The sequence below is a fragment of the Myxine glutinosa genome, chromosome 5 (genome assembly GCF_964187855.1).
Source record: "Myxine glutinosa chromosome 5, kmMyxGlut1.1, whole genome shotgun sequence".
In the NCBI taxonomy this organism is placed as follows: domain Eukaryota; kingdom Metazoa; phylum Chordata; class Myxini; order Myxiniformes; family Myxinidae; genus Myxine; species Myxine glutinosa.
This window is the reverse complement of record NC_136265.1, coordinates 48,548,864-48,573,208: the sequence shown is the minus strand read 5'-3', so window position 1 is coordinate 48,573,208 and position 24,345 is coordinate 48,548,864. Positions and strand designations below refer to the sequence as shown.

Here is a 24,345-nt window from a genome sequence, read left to right as displayed (position 1 = left end):
CCATTCGTGTGAGTCTGACCGTAGTCTGTCTTTTGTCTTGTCCTGGGGTTAAGTAAGACTGTTTAGGTAAGTTAATTGCTCTGTGTCTTCTGGTCCTTCCATCCTTTCTGTAAATTATTTTATTATCTTTCCTTCTCCTTGGTTCTTTAGTTGTTAGCTTAGCGGTTAGCTTAGACTGTTGAGCCTGGTGTTAGCTTAGCGGTTAGGGTGCCGGCTTGGGATCCGAGGATCCTAGGTTCGAATCCCGGTCGATCGCTGAATTAACGCCAGGGGGGTTGACTCAGCCTGTCATCCTTCCGAGGTCGGCAAATTGAGTACCAGCTTGCTGGGATGAATGATCACGGTGTGTACCCCGGTTTAGAATAGGTACACTGTATCCCTGCGCATGGTAAGAGGCGACTAAGGGTTGGTGCTAGGAAGGGCATCCAGCCATAAAAACATTGCCTCAAACAGGGAACCATGATTGTCATGGGGCCCGCAAGGCTAACCCCCGCTCTAGCGGGGAAAATGGCCTTAAAACGATCATTCATCTTCTCCTTGGTTCCTTTGATTGTGTAAATATTAGTAATAAATTATATTTGTATTTCCTACCTTTGTTCTTCTTCTTCATGCTTGTCCGGTCGCTTTAGTGATTTCCCCATTGGACACCTGTGGCACAATTTGGCCAACGAATAGAAATCGGGTCTAGTTCTTGTTAATGGTTCGTGCCGCGGTTGCTAAACCGCTCGGCAATTAACATCTGTCCGCGGTCGCGAACGAGGTTGTGCACCTGCCTCTCCGGAGGGAGCTGTGCAGCGTCAGGACTCACGTCGGTCAGTCACAAACAAGGGGACTAATCCTCCCTTCTTAAGGGGAAGAAGGCCGACGTAGAGATCCGTAACAATATGTTATTCCCCATGGAAAGTTCTTTACAATGAGCCATGTCTCAATTTTTTCTATGCAGCGCTTTCGGAGATATGGAGGTGCAGTTTTTTTCCGGTTTTTTCAAAGATGGCGCCCGCACCACGTGATCTATTACATACGACGTCATAATTGTCATTAAAAAATGATACAGGTGGAGGTGCATCTATGATGAAAATTTCCTGTCAATCGGACCAATGGTTGCAGAGACAAGCGGACAGACAGACAGACAGACAAACAAATAAACAAATGGACGGACTCAAATGCAATACCCTCTCCTCTGGCGTAGGTAATAACTGACCAAATACAGCACTGGAGTATCAGGTGGAATCCAAACCGATAAAGGTGGAGTCATCAGGAGGAACCTGAATCGGGTTTCAGCTGCTTTTCCTCTACCCTCAAACCCAGCCAGGTGAACCTTACAGAAATTATTTGCAAGATTCACCCCTCCGCAAGCAAAGAAAAGGCAAGATAGAAGGAAGGAGAGATGGAGAGAAACAACACATCCATTCATTATCCAGAAACACCTTCCTGCTTCTTACCTTACCACCACAGAACATACACAGGAATCCACTATGACAAAAATCAATACACAAGCCCTCTGTTTATAATGAAATTCCCCTTCCAGTAGACATGAATGATGCACTTCTGGTTGATGAATTAAATAAATAAAGGTTAAAAAAAAAAATTCTAATGCAACGGGAATCTGTTTGCATGAAAACAACGAAACTTAAACAAGAGATAACAATGACGTCTAAAAACATTCACACATGACCTAATCAAACTATAATCACAATACCCCAATGGCATACATCATCTTAGCACAAACCAAAAATCATCCTTAACAGAACAAATTTTAGCAAATCCAATAACCTGAGATGAAAACACATTGTAGACTGAAAACTAAAATAGTCAACTTCATGATACACATCTATCTATCTGTATAATAATAGCGTAAGGACTCGACTTTGTTATCCCTTTTACGCCGCACCCAGTGACCCGATGCCCACGGCACTAATGGATTTACGATCTACGAACCGCGCTCTTTGTTTATCATGTAAAGCCACACTCGAAAAATCTGAATTAGCCGACGTTGGGGCCCAAAAGCATCCGATTAACTGCCGATACGACGCCATCTTACGACGCCATCATATTGGCGTCTGCTGGGCGAAGGCGAAGCAAGCCGTCCACTGAGTGGACAATCCAGAGCATGCATTTGTGCCGGTGTAGGCGATCGTTGTTCATATACGCACTCTTCATTCTCATCTTTCTTCCTAACTCCCCTATGCCATCCATAATGGTACACTCTATCCATACACCACATCCTCCCTTCCGTGGATGTTCCACGGGTTTCGGCTAGTCTATATAATAATAGCGTAAGGACTCGACTTTGTTATCCCTCTTACGCCGCACCCAGTGATCCGATGCCCACGGCACTAATGGATTTACGATCTACGAACCGCGCTCTTTGTTTATCACGTACAGCCCTACTCGAAAAATCTGAATTAGCCGACGTTGGGGCCCAAAAGCATCCGATTAACTGCCGATACGACGCCATGTTATTGGCGTCTGCTGGGTGAAGGCGAAGCAAGCCGTCCGCTGATTGGACAGTCGAAGGCGACAGCAAGCCGTCCACTGAGTGGACAATCCTGAGCATGCATTTGTGCCGGTGTCGTCGATCGCGGTGTACGCTAACCTCATCAGGTGGGTTTACCATAATTTCTAAACATTCCGTAAACTGGGTATCTATTTGCCTGCTCCTGTCTTCTCCCACGGCCAGTTATATGTGGCATGTTCAAGAGTACGGTCGTTCAAAGATGTGTATATCAAGTTGATAATACGAGTACGCAAGGAGTCATCAGAGGCTTGACTATTACCCCAAACATTGTTTATCCAGAAGTTTAAAAATAATTTCAACCTCTGATACTGTGTTCATTGTATTATATTCCTACTGCTCTGCCTTGACATTGACGCTTACCAATGCGCCAGTATGGGGCTAATTCCAGTCGATTTACTAATCCGTTCATTTTTTTTAAGTCTATGGTTCTACTGCTGTTCCTTTCCATTGACACATACCTCTGTGCCAGTGTGGCCAGAGTGGTGCTATGCCGATTCCTATTACGAATCCATTCATTTTTCAAAAGTATATCGTAGCGTTGTCATTTAAGTAGATTGCAATAAATACATTGTTCATATACGCACTCTTCATTCTCATCTTTCTTCCTAACTCTTACTCGGACAAGCAAATCCCCTTGCCATCCATAATGGTACACTCTATCCATACACCACATCCTGCCTTCCGTGGATGTTCCACGGGTTTCGGCTAGTTTGTACTATTAACAGATCCAGATATGCAACAACACTACCATCATTACTACTCATATATCTGATGTAAGGCTTTCTCGATAAATCCTATGAATTACATTGTTACCCTCGCCAGAGTAGAAGGTATTGCATTTAAGTCTGTTTGCTACTTGGAAAAAAAAAATTTTGACAAGTATGTTGATCACTCCAGTTTGTGTGTATGTTTGTTTGTCTGTCTGTCTGTCTGTCTGTCCACACACTTATACTTGCCTACAGGTCACAATATTAAACCTATCTTCAAGAAACTTCACCAAATGGTCGAATTTGTGGTCCGACAAAATCCGATATATTTTTGAGGGCAAAAGGTCAAAAGGTCAACATAGGCCAAGAGTCAACCACTTTTTTTTCAAATCTATAAAATCCTCAATTTTCATCCGATTGACTTGAAATTTGAATCGAATTAATATATCAGCTAACTGAAACCAACCACCAACTATTTTGCAGATCAACATCGGCCAAAAGGTCAACGACCTTTTCAAATTTCGAAAATCCTCAATTTTCAACCGATTGACTTGAAATCTGAATAGGATTTGCATATCTGGTCACTGAATTCAACCAACTATTTTTGAGATGAACAGAGGCCAAATTTCTATAATTGTCAATTTTCATCCGATTAACTTAAAATTTGAAGACTATTTGCATATCAGGTCACTGAATTCAACGATCAATTTTTGTGAGGTCAAAAGGATGCTCTACTGAATGGCATTCTACTTTGTTCTCTTTTGCCAAGTGTCGCTCGCTCTATGAGTGATTTTACATTACTTGCCAAAAAAAAGTTTTTTTTTGACATGATGTGGATCAGTCCAGTTTGTGTGTGTGTGTGTGTGTGTGTGTGTGTGTGTGTGTGTGTGTGTGTGTGTGTGTGTGTGTGTTTGTTTATGTGTATGTGTGTGTGTGTGTATTTGTGTGTATTTGTGTGTGTGTTTGTCTGTCCGCACACTTATACTTGCCTACAAGTCACAATTTTAAACCGATCTTCACGAAACTTCAGCTAATCGTAGAGTTTGTGATCCGACAAAATCGTATATATTTTTGAGGTGAAAAGGTCAACATGGGCCAAAGGTCCCAACCACTTCTTTTAAATTTCTAAAATCCTCAATTTTCATCAGATTGACTTTTTTGTACACTGAATCGAGGCTCGTGAAAGAGCTAACATTTATTTCACAAACAAATCAACCAGACAAACAAAATATACAAAAAGAGGGAGCGGAAGACAAGATGGGGAGAGAAGGGGAAGCACACAACCACAACATTTGAGAGCAGGGAGAAGTGTGGGAGGGAGAGGGCTTGGGGGCAGGAGGCGTGGGAAGGGGGGGGGGGGGGTGGGAGAAGTATAAAACACAAGGGGACCGAAATTAGCGGGGGTATAAAAGATCAAGGTTTTGGATGGGGGAGGATAAGAGATGGTGGTGAACAGCTGTTTTAAAGAACAAAGACTTGAAATTTGAATAGGATTTTCACATCAGATAACTTAATTCAACCACCAAATATTTTTGAGATCAGCATAGGCCAAAAGGTCAACAACCATTTAAAATTTCTAAAATCCTCAATTTTCATTCGATTGACTTGGAATTTGAATGGGTTTTTCATATCAGCAAACTGAATTCAACCACCAACTATTTTTGAGGTCAACAACAAAGGTCAACATCGGCCAAATTTCTAAAATTGTCAATTTTCATCTGATTAACTTAAAATTTGAAGACGATTTGCATATCAGGTCACTAAATTCAACCACGAATTATTTGTGAGGTCAAAAGGATGCTCCACTGAGTGCCATTCTACTTTGTTCTGTTTTGCCAAGTGTCGCTCTACGAGTGATTTTTCATTTGTTTGTTTGTCTGCACAGAATAAATATGATTTTCTCTGCAACCGTTGGTCCAATTGACAGGAAATTTTCACCATAAGTGCACCTCCTCCTGTATAATTTAATAATGATAATTATGACGTCAAAGGTCACGTCATCTTGGAAAAACCAAAAACCTTTGCACCTCTATAGCTCCGAGAGTACTGCATAGAAAAAATTGAGACATGGCTCATTGTAAAGAACTCTCCATGGGGAATAACATATGTCAACTAGAATGGCACTCAGTAGAGAGCATAACTCCACCTAGTTGGCCATATCACTCAATGGTGAAGAATCACCTAAAAAATTATACTAGCTGGATCCGGATCCGGATCTTCACCAAAATTGAATTGATTCTTCCTTGTCACACACATGACCTGTCCAACAAGCTTTGTCCAACTCCATCCATAACTTTTTGAGATATCCTGCTAAATGTTGGTTTTAGCCCTATCTCTCAATGATGAAGAATCACTTTAAAAATTAAATAATTCTCATAACCGAATCCATATTCAGATCTTCACCAAAATCGAATCGAATCGTCCTTGTCAGACACCCAACCAGTCCACCAAGTCTCGGCCAAATCCGTCCACAACTTTTTGAGATATTTTGTTCACAAACAAACAAACAGACAGGGGTGAAAACAAGCTCCATCCACCTTTGGTGGCAGAGGTAATGATGATGTGATACGTGCCTCTATTATGACGTCATAATTCGACAAGTACAAAACTTAATCCGGTCAAGATGAAATTTATTGAGCATCATCTCGGGACAAATTGGTGGAGAAAAATAATAATGATGACGTCATCGGTCACGTGGTTCGGCCGCCATATTTGTTTCATCACAAAAGCATGTCCTGGCGAGGGTCTGCAATCTTGGATTGGTCTTTCTTGTTTAATCATGTGATTGGCAGCACATCTTTCTGGCAGTGCAGAAATTTTACATTTCCATGGTAAACTGGATACTTGTTTGGTCTGAAAGTAGTATCCTTCAATCAATTTTGCGTGCTATACATCAAGCACTGACTTGCTCAGGGTAACCATTATCAAGCAAAATGGCTATGATGTGCTTGATCGCCACAGCAAGCTTGCAGGTTGAGTAGATGGCCAAGGCCTTATTCACAAGGTTGATTAACCACACCCCGAAGGGGATACAAGACTATTGCAACACCCGTCTGTCTGTCTGTCTGTCTGTCTGTCTGTCTGTTTGTGTCCATATCAATATATTTTCGCTTTTAAAATGTTTATTCTCTGCAACCGCTTGTCCGATCAATGCAAAACTTCAAACCTAGAAGGGACTCCCCATGGAGAACATTTTCTTGCTAACTCTGATGTCGTAAGTCACATGGTATGGCAGCCATATTGGATTAAAGGAAACGGATTGAACATATTTTTCTCCAAAACAGCTCAATGAAGAAAATTGAAACTTGACATACGCCATCCACTCCCCATGGAGTATATAGGGTGATAATGATGTCATCGATGAAGAGGTATTCCAGCCATAATTGGTTGAATAGAAATCCTTATCTGAAAAATTTGGAACTTCATATGCAGGGGAGCCCTCTTTATACGCTGGCTGATTCGACCAATGCTCTTTTACGTTAACGCTTTTTAAGAGCTAACTCCAGCTTTCAATGAACGCATCATCATTTTCGTGTTAACACCTTTTTAACTTCTCCCCAGAAATGAACTCTGCCGTAATCTCTATTCTCGTGTTTTTGTGACACTCAGGGTGCCAGTGAAACGTGAAACCATAAATACAAGCAAGGGATGCCCGTGCATCAAAGAAACGTAAGACCCATTGGAAATGAAATTAGACATTATTAAATTAGCGGGGGGAGACGGGGGACGAGTACCCGGCGGGAGGGAGATAGGGGACGAGCACCCGGCGGGGTGGGGGGGGGGGGGAGACAGGGGACGAGCACCCGGCGGGGGGGGGGGGAGGGAGACAGGGGACGAGCACCCGGCGGGGGGGAGGCAGGGGACGAGCACCCGGCGGGGGTGAGGCAGGGGACGAGCACCCGGCGGGGGGGAGACAGGGGACGAGCACCCGGCGGGGGGGGGGGGGGACAGGGGACGAGCACCCGGCGAGGGGGAGACAGGGGACGAGCACCCGGTGGGGGGGGGGGAGACAGGGGACGAGCACCCGGCGGGGGGGAGACAGGGGACGAGCACCCGGCGGGGGGGGGGGGACAGGGGACGAGCACCCGGCGAGGGGGAGACAGGGGACGAGCACCCGGTGGGGGGGGGGGGGAGACAGGGGACGAGCACCCGGCGGGGGGGGGGGGACAGGGGACGAGCACCCGGCGAGGGGGAGACAGGGGACGAGCACCCGGTGGGGGGGGGGGGGGAGACAGGGGACGAGCACCCGGCGGGGGGGAGACAGGGGACGAGCACCCGGCGGGGGGGAGACAGGGGACGAGCACCCGGCGGGGGGGAGACAGGGGACGAGCACCCGGCGGGGGGGAGACAGGGGACGAGCACCCGGCGGGGGGGAGACAGGGGACGAGCACCCGGCGGGGGGGAGACAGGGGACGAGCACCCGGCGGGGGGGAGACAGGGGACGAGCACCCGGCGGGGGGGAGACAGGGGACGAGCACCCGGCGGGGGGGAGACAGGGGACGAGCACCCGGCGGGGGGGAGACAGGGGACGAGCACCCGGCGGGGGGGAGACAGGGGACGAGCACCCGGCGGGGGGGAGACAGGGGACGAGCACCCGGCGGGGGGGAGACAGGGGACGAGCACCCGGCGGGGGGGGAGACAGGGGACGAGCACCCGGCGGGGGGGAGACAGGGAACGAGCACCCGGCGGGGGGGAGACAGGGGACGAGCACCCGGCGGGGGGGAGACAGGGGACGAGCACCCGGCGGGGGGGAGACAGGGGGCGAGCACCCGGCGGGGGGGAGACAGGGGACGAGCACCCGGCGGGGGGGAGACAGGGGACGAGCACCCGGCGGGGGCGAGACAGGGGACGAGCACCCGGCGGGGGGGACAGGGGACGAGCACCCGGCGGGGGGGAGACAGGGGACGAGCACCCGGCGGGGGGGAGACAGGGGACGAGCACCCGGCGGGGGGGAGACAGGGGACGAGCACCCGGCGGGGGGGAGGCAGGGGACGAGCACCCGGCGGGAGGGAGACAGGGGACGAGCACCCGGCGGGGGGGAGACAGGGGACGAGCACCCGGCGGGGGGGAGACAGGGGACGAGCACCCGGCGGGGGGGAGACAGGGGACGAGCACCCGGCGGGGGGGAGACAGGGGACGAGCACCCGGCGGGGGGGAGACAGGGGACGAGCACCCGGCGGGGGGGGGGGGGAGACAGGGGACGAGCACCCGGCGGGGGGGGGGGGGGAGACAGGGGACGAGCACCCGGCGGGGGGGGGGGAGACAGGGGACGAGCACCCGGCGGGGGGGAGACAGGGGACGAGCACCCGGCGGGGGGGAGACAGGGGACGAGCACCCGGCGGGGGGGAGACAGGGGACGAGCACCCGGCGGGGGGGAGACAGGGGACGAGCACCCGGCGGGGGGGGGGGAGACAGGGGACGAGCACCCGGCGGGGGGGGGGGGGAGACAGGGGACGAGCACCCGGCGGGGGGGGGGGGGGAGACAGGGGACGAGCACCAAGAAGCAGGCGGGGGGGGGGGGGCGCTGAGGAAGTGGAGGTGTAACCATGCAAAGTGGGAACTCACCGCTCATCGCTTCCACTTTCGGAACATTTGAGTCTCTCTGTGAACGATTGTGCATCCAGGGTTTTTCTTTATATCATAAATTCTTTCTCGCTATCACCATCCGTCGCTTCCTGCAATCTTCTCACGTTGTATTCACTGTGCACTTAACCATATCTCAATTCCGCAACTAATAAAGTAACATTCAGTCCAAAGGCCCAAAATTGTTGAATTTTTAAAAGTTGACATCACACATCCAATTTTATTCATTCCGTAAACTCTTCAGCATTGCTCTTATCAAAACAACAACCCTCGCACTGTTCTCCCAACCGTGAACCTTAACATTTACCGTCTCTGCAACACTGCAGGCTAAACCACTCACTCACTGCACCTTTCTGTTTCACTTCCTGTGACAAAACTTGTTTTGGTCGGCCGAGTGTGCAAGTTGTTGTTTTTAGGATTTTTTTTAGCGATTGGGTATTTTGGGTATTTTGGATTGTATTTTTGATTGGGTATACTACCAAAATATGAAACAAGTATCATGTAGCAAAATTATTTATTTTTGTATTATATTTTTGAGAATAAGATGTCCCTTTCCTTGTTTACACAAACGTAATTTAATTTTTTTAACTCATGGAACAATGTGTGTGTAAAGGAGAAAAATGGTCATTGATCTTTAAATTTATACACAAATGTGTACTGTATGGAGGGGAAGAATAATAATAAGAAAAATAATAAGAATAAGGTAGTAGCTCTATACCAACTGCGTTTGAGGGGAAGCTCATTTTTGAAGCCATTTGTCCGCCATCTTTGCACTCCCTAAACGAATCAATGGGACTTTTGGTAACTCAGACGAACGCCATCGCCGCCATGGTTTTTACAACCGTAAGCAGCACACGATGGCATTTCATAAATACTATTTCATAAAATCAAGTCGGAATGGAGTAAAATCAAGTGGGGAAGGAGAAAAATAAAGTAGAAATGTGGATTTTTCATAGAAAATATGCACCTTGAGGTAGGTATTTGTTTTGACGCAAACGGGATTTGCTGTGTTGTGGGAGAAGCAATATGGCATATATAGTGCTTCCGGTGGCCTGAGACCCAACCGGATAATAAACGTTAATAAGCAGCTGAGAGATTCATGATTCAGTGGGTGTGTCCCTCGAGGGTTTTTTTAAAACAAGAACACCAACTTCTGACCAGATTTGCAAAACCCCCTTCACAGAATGCAGACTGCAGAGCGGTAGGTACATAGATAAGCTCGGTATGGGGTTCCTCCTTCTCACAGCTCACTCCACATTTCTTTCTTTCTTTTTTTCCCCCTCTTCCTCGTGCTTTGTACCTGTTGCTAACACAATAAATTTGTTTGTGGAAGTTACTCCAAGAGGATCAAGTAAAACCGCTATGTTGTTCCGTTGGAATGCTTGCTTGAATTTTCAATTTGAGGAAACCGAAGAATTACAACGAATAAAGAGTGGTGTATATTCATACCTTACATTTAGCTATACTGGCGTTCCATATTATATCGTTTTTCTGAGAGAATTAAAAAATGTAAGCTTTTTTTGAACTTCGGATTCACATTATTGATTTTCTGCGTAATATTTAATAAGACAAGCAAATAAAGTTAGTACGCATGTCTGATAGTTTGCTTCCTAAATGTGCGAAAAAATACGGCGCTGAAACCGTTTTATTTTCATCCTCCGAAATTCCGCGGGAAGGTGACTGAGATTCTGAGGTAAAATTGATTATTTGAGTGATTCGTTTGCATTGGTTGTTAATATGGATTGTGAGGTAGCACCGTGTGAGATAATTCGATAGTTTAAGATCGAAGAGTAGGAGGAGGTGTAAAAGGAGACTGGAGACTCATAATTATGTAAATACGTTCCAAGTTCAAAACGTTCTTGTTGTTCGGGCGTTTAAAGCTCCTGTTGTTGTTTTGAGGAAAATGTTGAAATGTATATTTCCAAAGTTCCTTTTGGGTAACCTGGGGACCTTAAAATCATCTCGACCAATTAAATTTGACCTGCAATGCTAAGTTGATGATTAATAAGACCCAAACATAATTATACCGACGAGATTTTAAAATCCTGGGGGGGAGGGTATTATTTTGACTCCGCCCCTTGGGGTCCTGGGGCGGGGTCAAATACCAAAACTTGCAATTACAGACACATTCTTAAACGTTGATGCAGGTTGATTCATCCAGTCGAATTAAATCAGTAAAAGTTTACAAATGCAAAAGCTGGATGTTTCATCGGTAGACCCCAAAATCATTATAATATATACTTGTACCGACTTTCCTGAATATCCCATCATACTTCCCCCCCTCCCTCCCTCCCCTGCTTGCCTCCTCCCTCCCTCCCCTGCTTCCCCCTCCCTCCCTCCCCTGCTTCCCCCCTCCCTCCCCTGCTTCCCCCTCCCTCCCTCCCTCCCCTGCTCCCCCCCTCCCCTGCTTCCCCCCTCCCTCCCCTCCGTCAGGTAGAGGGGTCCATCGGTACCAAAAAGGAGGCCTAGGTTCATTGGTGTCATTTGAAAGCATTTTCCTCACCTATAACAAAAATCTCTGGTAGCAGTGTCAAATCCACAGCTTTCATGTTAAAAAACGTATATGTTTGTGGCCTATGACGATGTCATGAAACATCACTTTCAGAAAATCAGGTTTTTCGCTACCTTTTCCTACTGGCCAGTTGGCAGCACATATAACATTTTATATATGCATGTGGCATATCATATGAAAGCTGGTCAACTGACCATAAATATGGTGCATCTTTCCTACTGATAACCCAAAAATTGTGCAAAGTATTAGCATTTGAATGTATTTATCCGCCATTTATTGACGACATAACACATTATCCATCAACATAATGCTTGTATGTTTTTGTAATATTCTGCTGCTCTGTAGTTTTCATTTAATACATCAAGTACATATGTTGTTTTACAGGTGATATATTACTATGCATATTACTATGTACTAGGGCATGCCCGTACTATATATATATCTAAAATTATATACCCCCCCTCTATTTACATGAAATGGTTTGGTCCAAAGCGAACGGCTTGCGAGTACGGTGACAATCCCCCCCCTCTATTTACATGAAATGGTTTGGTCCAAAGCGAACGGCTTGCGAGTACGGTGACAATCCCCCCCCCCTCTATTTACATGAAATGGTTTGGTCCAAAGCGAACGGCTTGCGGAGTTTGGTAAAGAAATCGCCATAGCGTGCACAAACGCGCAGGAAAGCGAAAGAATCGCAAATTAGTTTTAATTAGTTTTAAAACATAGTTTAACGCCAACATAGTTTGCCAACGTGAAATAAATGAATACGCTCTCAAATGTGCCGTCCGAGGCAGAGTCTGTTCGGCACGTTCGGCACACGTGATAGCTCGCTGCTCTCTGATTGGTTGAATCGTTTTTTGGACATAGCTCGCTAACTACTTGTCCGATTAATATGAAACCTTGAAAAGGCACATCCTCGGGTCCCCAGCAATATACCTGGCAAGTTTCAAGTATATCGGACCCGTGGTTGTCGAGAAACAGCGGTCACAGACAGACACACAGAGATTACTGGCATTATAGATAGATATCACCATTTTTTTTTTTTTTTTTTTTTTTTTTTTTGGATACAGAATCGAGGCTCGTGTAAGAGCTAACACATTAAACATGAAAACATGCACAGACACATAAACATGCAATGTATGGAGTGGGAGATTGAGCATGAGAAGCTCAGGTGTACCAAGAAAAGACCGCACGACGGAGGATGCCCAGTCGGCGACTGGCTTTGGAGGCCAGCTTGGAAATGTGGTTTTCCCAGGAAAGATCATGGCAAATAGTGAGACCCAAAAGCTTGAGTGACAGAACTTCTTGGAGAGGATTTAGGATTGTTCAGAAAATAGATGGGAGGGTTGTTCAGACGGTATTTTCGGAGAGACAAAGTGAGAGTGTGAGATTTGTCAGGGTTGAAGGACATGTTCCACTTGTTTGACCAGTTTGTGATTTTGTCCAGGTCTGCAGAGAGTGAGGAGGCTGCAGACTGCCGATTTGAGGGATGAGGAATGGAGCGGCAGAGAGTGGTCATCAGCAAAGAGATAGAGAGCATTTTCCAGGGTCAGAGAGATCATTGATGAAAACCAGAAAAAGCACAGGGCCCAGAACACTGCCTCGATTCTGTATACAAAAAAAAAAACAACAACAAATGTTGGTGATATACATAGTAATATATCACCTGTAAAACAACATATGTACTTGATGTATTAAATGAAAACTACAGAGCAGCAGAATATTACAAAAACATACAAGCATTATGTTGATGGATAATGTGTTATGTCGTCAATAAATGGCGGATAAATACATTCAAATGCTAATATTTTGCACAATTTTTGAGTTATCAGTAGGAAAGATGCAGCCTGGACATTACCATCCTTATCAACTTTGATTACACTTTCGTTTATAATATCGCAATTATAGTATTTTTCTTGCAAACATTAGCATGTGTCCAGTACATATCATTTATGTTACCGGTATGTTCATTATTGTTTGCTTTTCACAACTCAAGTCACATGTTGTATATTGTTTGTTTACTTATTTAAGTCTAATGAATAAATATATTAGAAAATAAATACAAGCAGATTGGCTAATTCTGGATGAGGACTACTACCAGCTCGATCGCTGAATCCCATACTGTATACCACAAGGTTCTATAACAGTTTTCACTTTGCAATAATTAAGGTATGTGTAAATCTCTACTAATCTCCAGCTTATGTAATTAGTTGTTTATTATATTTCCCTACTAATCACTGATACATGTACACTAAAAAAAAAAACCACCGTTTAGAGGCCATTTTTCCCCACAAAGCGGGGGTTGGCCTTTTTCGGGGACCGTGGTTGTTGTTGTTTTTTTGGTCCCCTTTTTGAAGCAATGTTTTACGGCCGGATGCCCTTCCTGCCGCCAACCCTGTTTGTCGCCTTTTTACGACACACAGGGAATTACCAGTGAACTGGTACTCAATTAGCCGACCTCGGAAGGATGACAGGCTAAGTCAACCCCCCTGGCGTTAATTCAGCGATCGACCGGGATTCGAACCCAGGATCCTTGGATCCTAAGCTGGCACCCTAGCCGCCAGCCCAACACCAGGTTGTTGATACATGTACACTATGAGAACTAAATTAGTTAAGATATTAAAAACATAAACATATTTAGTTAATTAAGCCCCATAAGAAATATTTCTTCCAGAAAACAGTGTCCTTAACAAAATACTCAGTTTTATCAACATGTTTTTTAAAATACTTTTTCCATGTCATTTCAGGTGTCACATCCTTGAGTTTTCAAAATGGCTACGAGTTCAACACCACCTGAGTGCATCATTCACGTCAGCAATGAAGATCTGCACAGCAATCTAGCATCGCCAAGGGACTTTGAATCCTGGAGTGTACTGTTGAGAGCTGCCAGGCTTAAAAAGCACAAACCACTTTTGATGGTTGCGGAGGACTTAGAAGATGACACAATTCCTCCAGTCCATTATCACCTGAAATGTCGCAAGCTATTCACACTGAAAAGAGACTTAGAAAAACTGGAAGAACGAGACCTAGAAAATAGAGAAGAGGACATTAAGCGAAGGTCACTACGACCAGTAACCCTTCCTTCAAGTAGCACAGTTTTTGACAAAGTTTGCATTTTCTGCCCACCAGGAAAACATTCTAAGTACATAAAGGGTAGCAATACCAGAGAACACCTTGTACAATGTCTCGAGCTCAAAGCAGATGCTAGAGTTAGAGAAATTGCTCGACAAAGACAAGACCAGCGCATCCTCGCTGTTGTTTCAAGAGAGCTCGTAGCAGCTGAAGCTTGGTATCACAAGTCATGTTACAGGCAATATACCAATGAAAAATCTATTCCTGCAAAACTAGAATCTCCAAATGAAGATCCAAATGAGGATGATTACCAGCATGCTGAAACATATGCATTCAGCATACTTGCCATGTATATCAGAGATGAACTGTTTACATCTCCAAAAGTTGTAAAATTGACAGATCTTACTCACGTGCTGGCTACTTATATGCATTCAAGTGGAGTTGCTGTTTTAAAAGAGTCAACAAAAAAACACCTGCGACGAAAACTAGAGAGGGAGTTTGGGGATATGCTGCACATGACTCCAGATGATAAAGGGAAAATCTTAGTTTATCCCAACACGCTCAACACAAGCGATCTTGCAAAAGAAAATCAGCAATTGAAGAAGGATCTAGACTCTTTGAGAGGTCAATCAACTCAAGTTTCCGAAATCCTGAAGAAGGCATCTGTGCATCTCAGGTCATCCATCAAAGGTGCTGAAAACAAGAAAATCTGGCCATTTCTTCCATCTTCGTTAAATGAAAGCACCACAAAGGCACCAGCAGAGGTAACACAATTTTTGTTTGCACTACTCACCGGAGACCTGGAACCAAAGAATCCATCCCAACGCACCCAGATGCTGGTGGATTCATTTTCCCAAGATTTGGTGTATGCAGTATCTGCTGGCACCCAGATTCCCATCACCAAAGAACCGAGGATGGAAAGTTCAACTCCAAGACGGTAAAGAAGAACTGAGGATTGACTGGCTGGATCGAGCACCTGCACCCAACACTGTACTGGAATTGTTAGCTTGCAACTGTTCCAGGTCATGCAAACTTCCACAGTGCACTTGTTTGGCAAATAGTCTGAAGTGTTCAGAGCTGTGTAGACTGCAGTCCTGTGACAACCAGCCACAAGATGATGATGATGATGACAATGATGTCCAACAGATGGATGAAGAGAGTGATACTGAGGACTTTGAATTTTAATATTGCCAATGGTATTAAGAAGTGAAGATTGAATAATGATAAAGAAATTAACATTTAACCCTATCCAAATTGATGGTATAATAATCAGGAATATGATAATAAACATTAAAATTAGCCAAAATAAAGTATTTCTTCAGTTTCTAGCTGTAATTGTAAATGTGTGTGTATGTTACTGGTTATACATGTTACAAAAGTATGAAGGTGATTATGATCAACATAAATACTTATTAATTTGATTGAAATAAACTTTGGATATGTTTATTGATAATCATGGTGATTACTATACCCATAGCATAATTAAGTGGTTAAACATGGTAAAAGGGAACGATGCATGTGTTGTCATGCATCGTAAATGCCTAATAATAATAATGAAAATGATCAAGACTATAATGATACTTGTAAATATGATACATTTAAATGAACATTATTTGATTTAAAAAAACCCAATCCTTTTGAGATCTAGGTATAGTTTGTTTAGAAGTATAGATTAAATCCTGCAATTTCTGGGACACATTTTGGGACAATTTTCTTACCGACAGGGGTCTCTTTATCTGATGATTGTATTCTGAAAGCTGCTGATTTGAAATTGCTACCAGACATAATATAACTCTAGAATGACGTGGCTTTCAAATGGTACCATTCAACCATGGCCACTCTGACTGGTACCGATCATCAAAATATGGGTGTCTACCTGATGGTCCGCAAGTTATCGCGGTAACAGGATTTTTTTTTTTAACCTATTACATGAACTATGATGTTTGACCGATTGACCCCAAAATGTAATAATTTCATCTTTACTTTATAGTACATACTTTACCGAAGTTTGATTTTCCTCAGCCATTCTGAAGTTATCACGGTAACAAAAACGTATGACGGACAGCTGGACGGACAACTCAAAACCATAATGACTCCGGCATGAAAATTTTTTCTTGGTCCAAGCCAGAGAAGAAATTACGATCAAGTACATGTAGGGGTGCTGTAAGGGGGGGGAAAAGTTAGGATGATTCCAAGGGCCCTGCACTGACGGGCCCTAAAAATTATTGGAACATTAGGTTAAAATTCTCAATATTAAATTATTAACCAGGCTTTGCAGTCTTGCCATGCTGTCCATTGAAAGTCAGTTGGGTAGAAAGCTGGACTTCAAAGACTTGATCAGTGACTTTGCCAGCAACAAGGCTCGGCGCTGGGCTCTTGGTGTGTTAGGCTGAGCAAGGACCAGTGATAACTAAATGGCATGGCCATGGATATTCGATCACTACACTTGGTATGTATACTTGTATGTATACTTTGCTGCTGATTTTATTATTTTGTTTGTTATATCATTCTATAGATGATAATGTTAATTTATTTTAATTGAAGAGGTTAATGTATGTTTTCTTGTGTGGGTTTCAGTCTTGCATCAAATAGTGAATTCCATGCTGTATGCAGAAATATGAGCATTGTTTCAACCTCCTGACAAAAATGTCGGGGAAAAAATGTGTGCGCGTGCTTCATAGGGGCCCATTGTGATATCTTTTCATGGGGCCCAAAATCCCTGGCGGCACCCCTGAGTACATGTATGATGATGTGCTGTGGTGCAAGATACAGAATACTGAGGCAGATGTAGACATCCTATTTGGTGATATCTATCACAGGCCCAGCAGTATAAAAAGACCACCTTTCGAGGCCATTTTTCCCCGCAGAGCAGGGGTTGGCCTTTTTCAGGCACCGTGGTCCCCTTTTTGAAGCAATGTTTTATGGCCGGACGCCCTTCTTGCCGCCAACCCTGTTAGTCACCTCTTGCGACACACAAGGAATTACCAGTGAACTGGTACTCAATTTGCTGACCTCGGAAGGATGACAGGCTGAGTCAACCCCCCTGGCGTTAATTCAGCGATCAACCGGGATTCAAACCCAGGATCCTAGGATCCCAAGCCGGCACCCTGACCGTTAAGCACAGGCCCAGCAGTATGAATGTGCCAAATAAGAAATTAAAACGGATGCTGGTGACAATCGGTGATGAACATGATGATATTATGATAATGAGTGCCATCACCTATTGAGACATCGACTGAGAAACAATGCAGCCTGACTCGTGGAAATAAGCATCTTCCAAGATACTGTACTTCATAATATGTGGGCACAACATGTGAAAAACCTACAAGACAGAATCTTTATTTAGATTTAATCTTTACATCAGACTCGACATACAAGCCCACCTTGGCAATGGTGGCCATTGTATACTGAAATGAGAAACCAGCTGATGATGATGCCCTTGGTACAAGATCAAAATCTAAACTAAAGGAAAGTTATTTGGATGAACACAAGAGAGAATCTGGATAATGTTCATTGGGAGAATATTTTAAACTGGAGAGCTCATACAATACCTTACACCACGCAGTGTTGAGTAACAATGACATGGGCGGAGTCTGTGAGCGGTAAATTTAATAGGTCGCGATGATTTGAAATTATGGAACATTTTGTCCCAAGTACAGCTAAACAAAAGGGTTTTGAAAGTGCCAAGTAGGTGATTTGTGTTTTGCAGTTTTCCAGTGTGTAATTGAATTGAAATAAAAGAAAGATTTAAAAAGTCACATAAAATTTTTTCCAGAGGTTCACCGCTGTTGATGCAGCGTCTTTTACACCACCTTATTTGACACATTTAATTACTTCTTTGTGCCTGTTGTTTCTGCCCTTTATGACGTCCTTAAAAACGGTGAGTTTCCACTCCTTTTTCTAGGCATGCTTGATCGGGACGAATTCAGAGCCAAAGTACTGCGACACTGGAGGTTCATTTTCTGATTCATGTACCGATTCGTGTTCAAAATATAAAATTAAATTGAAATAAGTTTTTTTTTTCTCGATCATAGACTGACGTTTGTTGACAGAGACAGACAAGCTCAAACAATTGCTTGACCTCGCTTTTCGCTTCATGCATGCGGGGTAATAAATCGATTGTATTACTTCAGCATTTGTCCAACAAGAAAATAAAATTTCATGGCTAACTAGTAGGACACTGAAGGCAGCCAGACGTAATCATAAAGAGAGAACATACAAACAGAGAAAGCAAAAAGGAACTCATCAAAATATAGCCGAACAAGAAGTCACAGCTGCAAAAAGGCATTTTGAAAGAAAGGTTGCACAGGACATTAAGGAAGACCCAAAAATGTTATAGTGTTATACCATTCAAAGCAAAAAGTGAAAGAAATAGTAGGCCATCTACTTCTATCGACGAAGAAGAAGACCACTCCCTTTGCATCTTCAGATGCATAGGGCTGGTGAAGCTGTTTACTAGGCTCGTGAACACAATTCTGGACAGGTCGCCACTCCGACGCACGATAATCAAATGGCTCATTATTCCCAGTAAGCTGGTACTCATTTTGCAGACCTCAGAAGGATGACAGGCTGAGTCAAAACACTCGTTGTTGATCACCGGCATGACAGGGCCTCAAACTCAAGACCCTACGATCTTAAGCCAACCACCTTATCCGTTTAGCCAACACCAGGCTTTCTCTTAATTAAACTTGTCATTTATTCTCTTCTGGTATGAGTTCATATTTTGTCCTGGATCATTCTTCACAATTAAAGGCGGTTCTTCATGACATTTGTTGCGGCAAACATAATTGGCATAGTTTGTGAAATTTAAATTCCATGGCATGGTTTCACAGGTATACACTCAATACAGCGAGCAGGAAGCAGCCGAGGAGCATTTGCCTAGAGGTAGGGCGTCCGACATCCGGCCCGCCTGACTCCAGGTTGCGGCCTGCCTGAGATTAACTTTGGAAACTTGTAAATAAAACTTAAGAGTAATTGTAAATCTGTGTTAGACTGATTTTTTTTTTTTTAATAACTTTATTAACCTGATATGTTTCCCGCTTGTTTTCAAGGCTCGACGTGTACTTTGAAGATGGATAAATGGCTGGAAAGAACAAATCCCCAGGAATCCCACACGACAGAGCAACATGCCAACGGCGGTCATGAACCACCGAAACAGAAGACTCGCGAAGGTCACATGATTCAGATCTTGGCAAGACGAAAAAAGCCATTTTCGGGTGCATAAATGTTGAAAGAAACCAAAAGAGTAAGGATGATGCCCTTGAACCAACAAACGGCAGCTACAAGAATTGTATATTTGGCTGAAGACATTGAAGAACAACTGAAAAAGGAACTGAACTCCTGCCTGGCATTTGGTTTTGCACTTGATGAGGCCACAGACATGACCTGATGAGATTTACACATGACCGCCACAGACATGACCACATTTTGCACTTGATGAGACATGAGAAACACAGCATAGCTGTGCATCTGTATTAGACTGGTCTGAGATAGACATTGGGTGTGTTCAGTTAAACTACTTTTGTATTACTGCTAAAAAGAAAAAAATCCATATTTTTGAATAGCTAACAGGCTATACTTCATGCATCAGGCTACACTGGAAGAACTCATGCATCCTGAAGTTGCTGGGAGGGTCGGATGACCGAGAGAGCAGAGGGAACAATATCTGAGAAGAAGAGGCAGCAAACAGAGCTATTCGATATCACAACTGTTTTGTGGTTTAAAAAATTGTTTCCATCCCCGTGTTAATATTGCTGATTGAGCATTGCTTTTGTTTTGCAAGTTGAAAGAAAGAAAGTTGTTTACCTACCTCATCCAACCTGACGAAACGACGCTTGGAAGAAAAGGAAAAAAAAGCATGAAATTTGTAACGGAGACAGTTGTATGTGTGTATGTATGAACATTTATTGTGACTTGCTTTTTTAAATGTCTTGTTTTCTTTCTTTAATTTTACTTTGCTTTGCTTCTCCCATAGCCAGCATCATTGAAGATGAAGGATACACAGCAAGAAATTATTAATCAGCTCTGCTCTAAGCTTCAGGATGATAAATTCAATCTGGGGAAGGTCATTCTTTTTCTTTTATTTACTCTCTTTCCATATAGATTTCTGGCATACATGACTTTCGAAATGATGTATGAATGCAAAATGAGGAATTTTGCACATACGCTGTGTGTGTGTTTACACCGACTCGGTTCTCGCTGGTGCAATATCTATAATTTGAATAGTCTTTTAAACCTAATTTTCAGCATTTAGATGAAAGAGTGTCAATTTTGAAACGGTTAAGCGTAGTTGTTCTGTTCTTGAATGCAAATCAGACTCACAGAAATATGGGAATACAAGAAATATCTGTGGATGAGACGTGTCGGGTTTGTACCATTTCCTGTTGGTGCAAGTGAACATGGTAGTGGATATAACACACACACACACACACACACTGACAGGGCGGGAGCCATGGTTCGAGCAAGTTTGTCGATCGAGGTGGTATCGGTGAAGAATCAGTAATGGGCCAGTGGATGTAAAGCTGAGGACAAGACCCTCCACACTTTGTCATCAAGTGAATCACTCAAACGATCTCCACAAACCGCTGGGCAAAGACTTGGATACCGGACAACAACAACACAAACAACATGCATTTTGAAGGCCATTTTCCCTACAAGAGCGGGGGTTAGCCTTGCGGTCCCCATGACAATCTTCTCCGTTTTGCCCTATTTTCTGCATCTTTCCTTGTTAACCCCCTTGCCTGCATTTCTTCTTCCACCATCTTTAGCCAAGTCTTTCTCAGTCTTCCCCATCCTCTACTTCCTTCTACATTCATTTCCATCACTCTTCTCAACCAGTCACTTTCATCCTTCCTCAACACATGACCAAACCATCTCAACCTGTTCCTCTTCACAGCATCAATCACAGGCTCTATTCCCATCATCTTTCGCAATTCATCATTTGTCTTCCTCTCTCTCAACGATACTCCGCACATCCGTCGAACCATTTGCATTTCCACCCTTTCCAACCTTCGTTGCTGCTCTACGTTCATTACCCATGTCTTGCTCCCATAAATCATAACACTTCTCACACATGCAGCATACACCTTTCCCTTCAGCTTCAACGACACTCCCCTCATCATCAGCACGCCACTCAGTTCCCGAAACCTCTTCCATGCACATCTCACTCTAGCAACCGTTGCCGAGTCTGATCCACCTTCTCCATTCAGCATGTCTCCGAGGTAACAAAATGTTTTCACACCTTCCCGCTTCACGTCGTCTCCAAGATCCAACTCAACATTTCCTCCATCTGCAGCTCCCTCTGTGCACACCTTACATTTGAATGTAGCTGCCACACTGGTTAATGACCCTCTCAGACCACTACATTTTTGATGAACCCACTCAGCGCACATTGTACATTGAATGGAGTTCACTCCGACACCCTTCCTACACACAGCACAGGGCCACTTCCCAGTTCTTTCCACCTCACCACATGCTTTACCACTTGCCATCACCTTCGTCTTTCCGATATTCACCTTCAGACCTTTTGTCTCCATACATTCCTTCCACTTGTTCATCTTTTCCTTCAGTCCATCCATACTTTCCGCAATCAACACCAGATCATCTGCATACAACAACTCCCATGGTAAACCCTCTTTTACGTTCTGAGCCAGCACCTCCATCACAGCTACAAATAGTATTGGACTTAGTACCGACCCCTGATGCACTCCCACCTTCACCTCAAACTCACCACTGTTCCCGTCCTTCGTCCTTACAGCTGTGCGCGCTCTTTTGTACATTGCCATCACGTTTGTACATTTTGTACATCATTTCACCCCCTGCTGTACATTGCCATTGTACATCATTGCTCACTTGGATACCGGACACAACAAGGCTAAAATGAAGATGGACAGCGAGCAGCTTCTAGGAATCTAGGATGTGCTCAGGAGGCAACTGGCGACCATGTGATGCCTTCACTTGAGGATCTGCCTCAGTCCAAGACCGTTTAGGGAGGGAGGTCCCAGATACCTTCCGCACGTTGCTTGTCCACACACACTTGGTCCACATACGCTTCTCCTTTACGCACACCCCTTTCTCACAGATACTTTTCCAAGTATTTTCAGATTCTTTTACAATGTTTGAGACATAATTCTTATACCCACAATATAACAATCCTTATTTCACACTCACACACGATATACATTTGTCTGCCATGATGACCCCGGTTTCCTGGGGTTTCTGTGCATGTGCACCAAGCATGCTGGGACAGATGTCATTTTGAAACTTGTGTATTGAGTAAGCATTCACATATATATTTGTTGCAAGATCATTTTAGTGAAACAGAAAACCAAATACTGCATTGGAGTCATCAGAAGGGACTAAAAGAAGTAAAGAGCAAAGATGGAGTCATCAAGAAGTACCTGGATAGGATTCGGGTTTCAGCCGCTACTCCTCTACCCTCAAACCCATCCAAGCGCAACCAAGTGGGCCTTCCAGAAAAAAATAATTCTGCAAGAATTCACTTCTCCAAAGACAGATACATAAAGAAAGAGAGAAATAAAGAAGAAGCAAGAATTTGAATAAATAAAGAGAAACATAAAAAGTAGAAAGAAATGTGAAGGGAACAAAGATCCCTAGCTCCTTCCCTTAACTTCTAGCCCCAACTCCTAGCTCTAACTCCGAACACTAACTCCTTGCCCTAAGTCCTAGCCCTAGAAAGATGTTGGGAAGAACCCAGAAAGATGTAAGCATCATGTAGAAAGATGGAAGGCTGTAATTATAATAGCTGGCTATATTGCATATCAGTTATTGAAGGTAAGTAACAGTTTATCTATCCTTTTGAGTTGCTGTTGAATTCCATAACGTTTTATCACATCTGCCACTGAAGGACAGAGGTTATGCTTTCACCCCTGTCTCTTTGACTGTCTGTGAGCAGGATATTTCAAAAGCTTTTAGACTGATTCGGATGAAACTTGGTGGACATGTTGGGGGGTGCGACAAGGACGAATTAGTTGGATTTTGAAGAAGATTTGGTCCTGATCCACATCCAGATATGAGAATTTATTTATTAAGTGATTTTTCACAATTGAGAGATTGGGCTGAAAACGATATATAGCATGATATTTCAAAAAGTTATGGACGATTTGTGACAAAACTATGTGGATGAGTTGGGTAGGTGACAAGAACAAGCCCGGAGAGCAGAACCGAATCATTGTTAAACACACAACACATGCGCAAAAGGCCTCGTTTAGCATTCATACGTAATTTTGAAAGTCGCAAATTGATAAAAAATCTTGTTCATCTTGAGGATCTTTCTCTTTTGCCACTTTTTGTGAGCTTCTTTCTTCTGTTTGAGTACTTCTTGGACTCTAACATTCCACCATTTTGTTTCTCATTCCTTTTGAAACTTGCCAGTGGTTATTTTTTCGACTTCACATCCCATCCAAATGTTTAGAAGCTACAAGCTTAATCTCATTCTTCAGATCCTCTGGAAAATTTTCTGTTGTTTTCACATCTTTAAGCTTCCAAAGTTTTACTTCAAGCTTATCGATAAAACCACTGGCGACACCTGCAACCACTACCAGGCCACTCCACACACAATATAAAACACATCGTGGAAGACTGGCCGTCCTGGCTTCACGTAGGCAAGAGCACAACATCTTGGATGTAAGGGATCTCTGGGTCGCTCCTATGAAATTGATCGGCTATCTCCGTGCCGCTGGTCTGTTCAAGCAGAACTGACTGGGGCAACACAAAAACAACAACTTAAAGCCCTTGCTTTTCTTTTCATTTGCAAAATAAAAATCCACAACCATCATTTAATGCCGAGTCAAATATTCTTCAGCGGTTTTTACTTTCTCCGCTCGTAGCGGAGTACGAGCGGGGTTTTTAAAACTCCGCTCGTAAAAGTAATGAGTTGTTCTTTCCTTTAATTGAAGGAGGCATTGAGGTCACACATCCATCGTTCTTGCCAT

The 24,345-nt window shown here is 43.9% G+C and overlaps 2 protein-coding genes across 4 annotated transcripts in view; one reads left to right on the top strand and one right to left on the bottom strand.

The window, feature by feature from the left end:
• Nucleotides 1-9,206, bottom strand: part of SNX29 (sorting nexin 29) — a 476,585-nt gene extending 467,379 nt beyond the window's left edge. For both annotated transcript variants that reach the window (XM_078778010.1, XM_078778011.1), the window contains exon 1: nucleotides 8,791-9,206. In XM_078778010.1, the coding sequence (XP_078634136.1) occupies nucleotides 8,791-8,845 (55 nt within the window). In that variant the 5' untranslated portion in view covers nucleotides 8,846-9,206. The remainder of the gene's footprint in view (nucleotides 1-8,790) is intronic.
• Nucleotides 9,207-9,862: 656 nt separating this feature from the next.
• Nucleotides 9,863-15,845, top strand: LOC137427564 (uncharacterized). Of its 2 annotated transcripts, none has more exons than XM_068117154.2 (2): nucleotides 9,863-10,009; nucleotides 14,068-15,845. In XM_068117154.2, exon 2 carries the CDS (start codon nucleotides 14,092-14,094, stop codon nucleotides 15,331-15,333), a length of 1,242 nt encoding a protein of 413 aa, XP_067973255.2. In that variant the 5' UTR covers nucleotides 9,863-10,009; nucleotides 14,068-14,091; the 3' UTR covers nucleotides 15,334-15,845. The 2 variants fall into 2 exon arrangements, with proteins under 2 accessions (XP_067973255.2, XP_067973252.2); XM_068117151.2 differs by lacking the exon at nucleotides 9,863-10,009 and adding an exon at nucleotides 10,291-10,501.
• The last annotated feature ends 8,500 nt before the right edge of the window (nucleotides 15,846-24,345 follow it).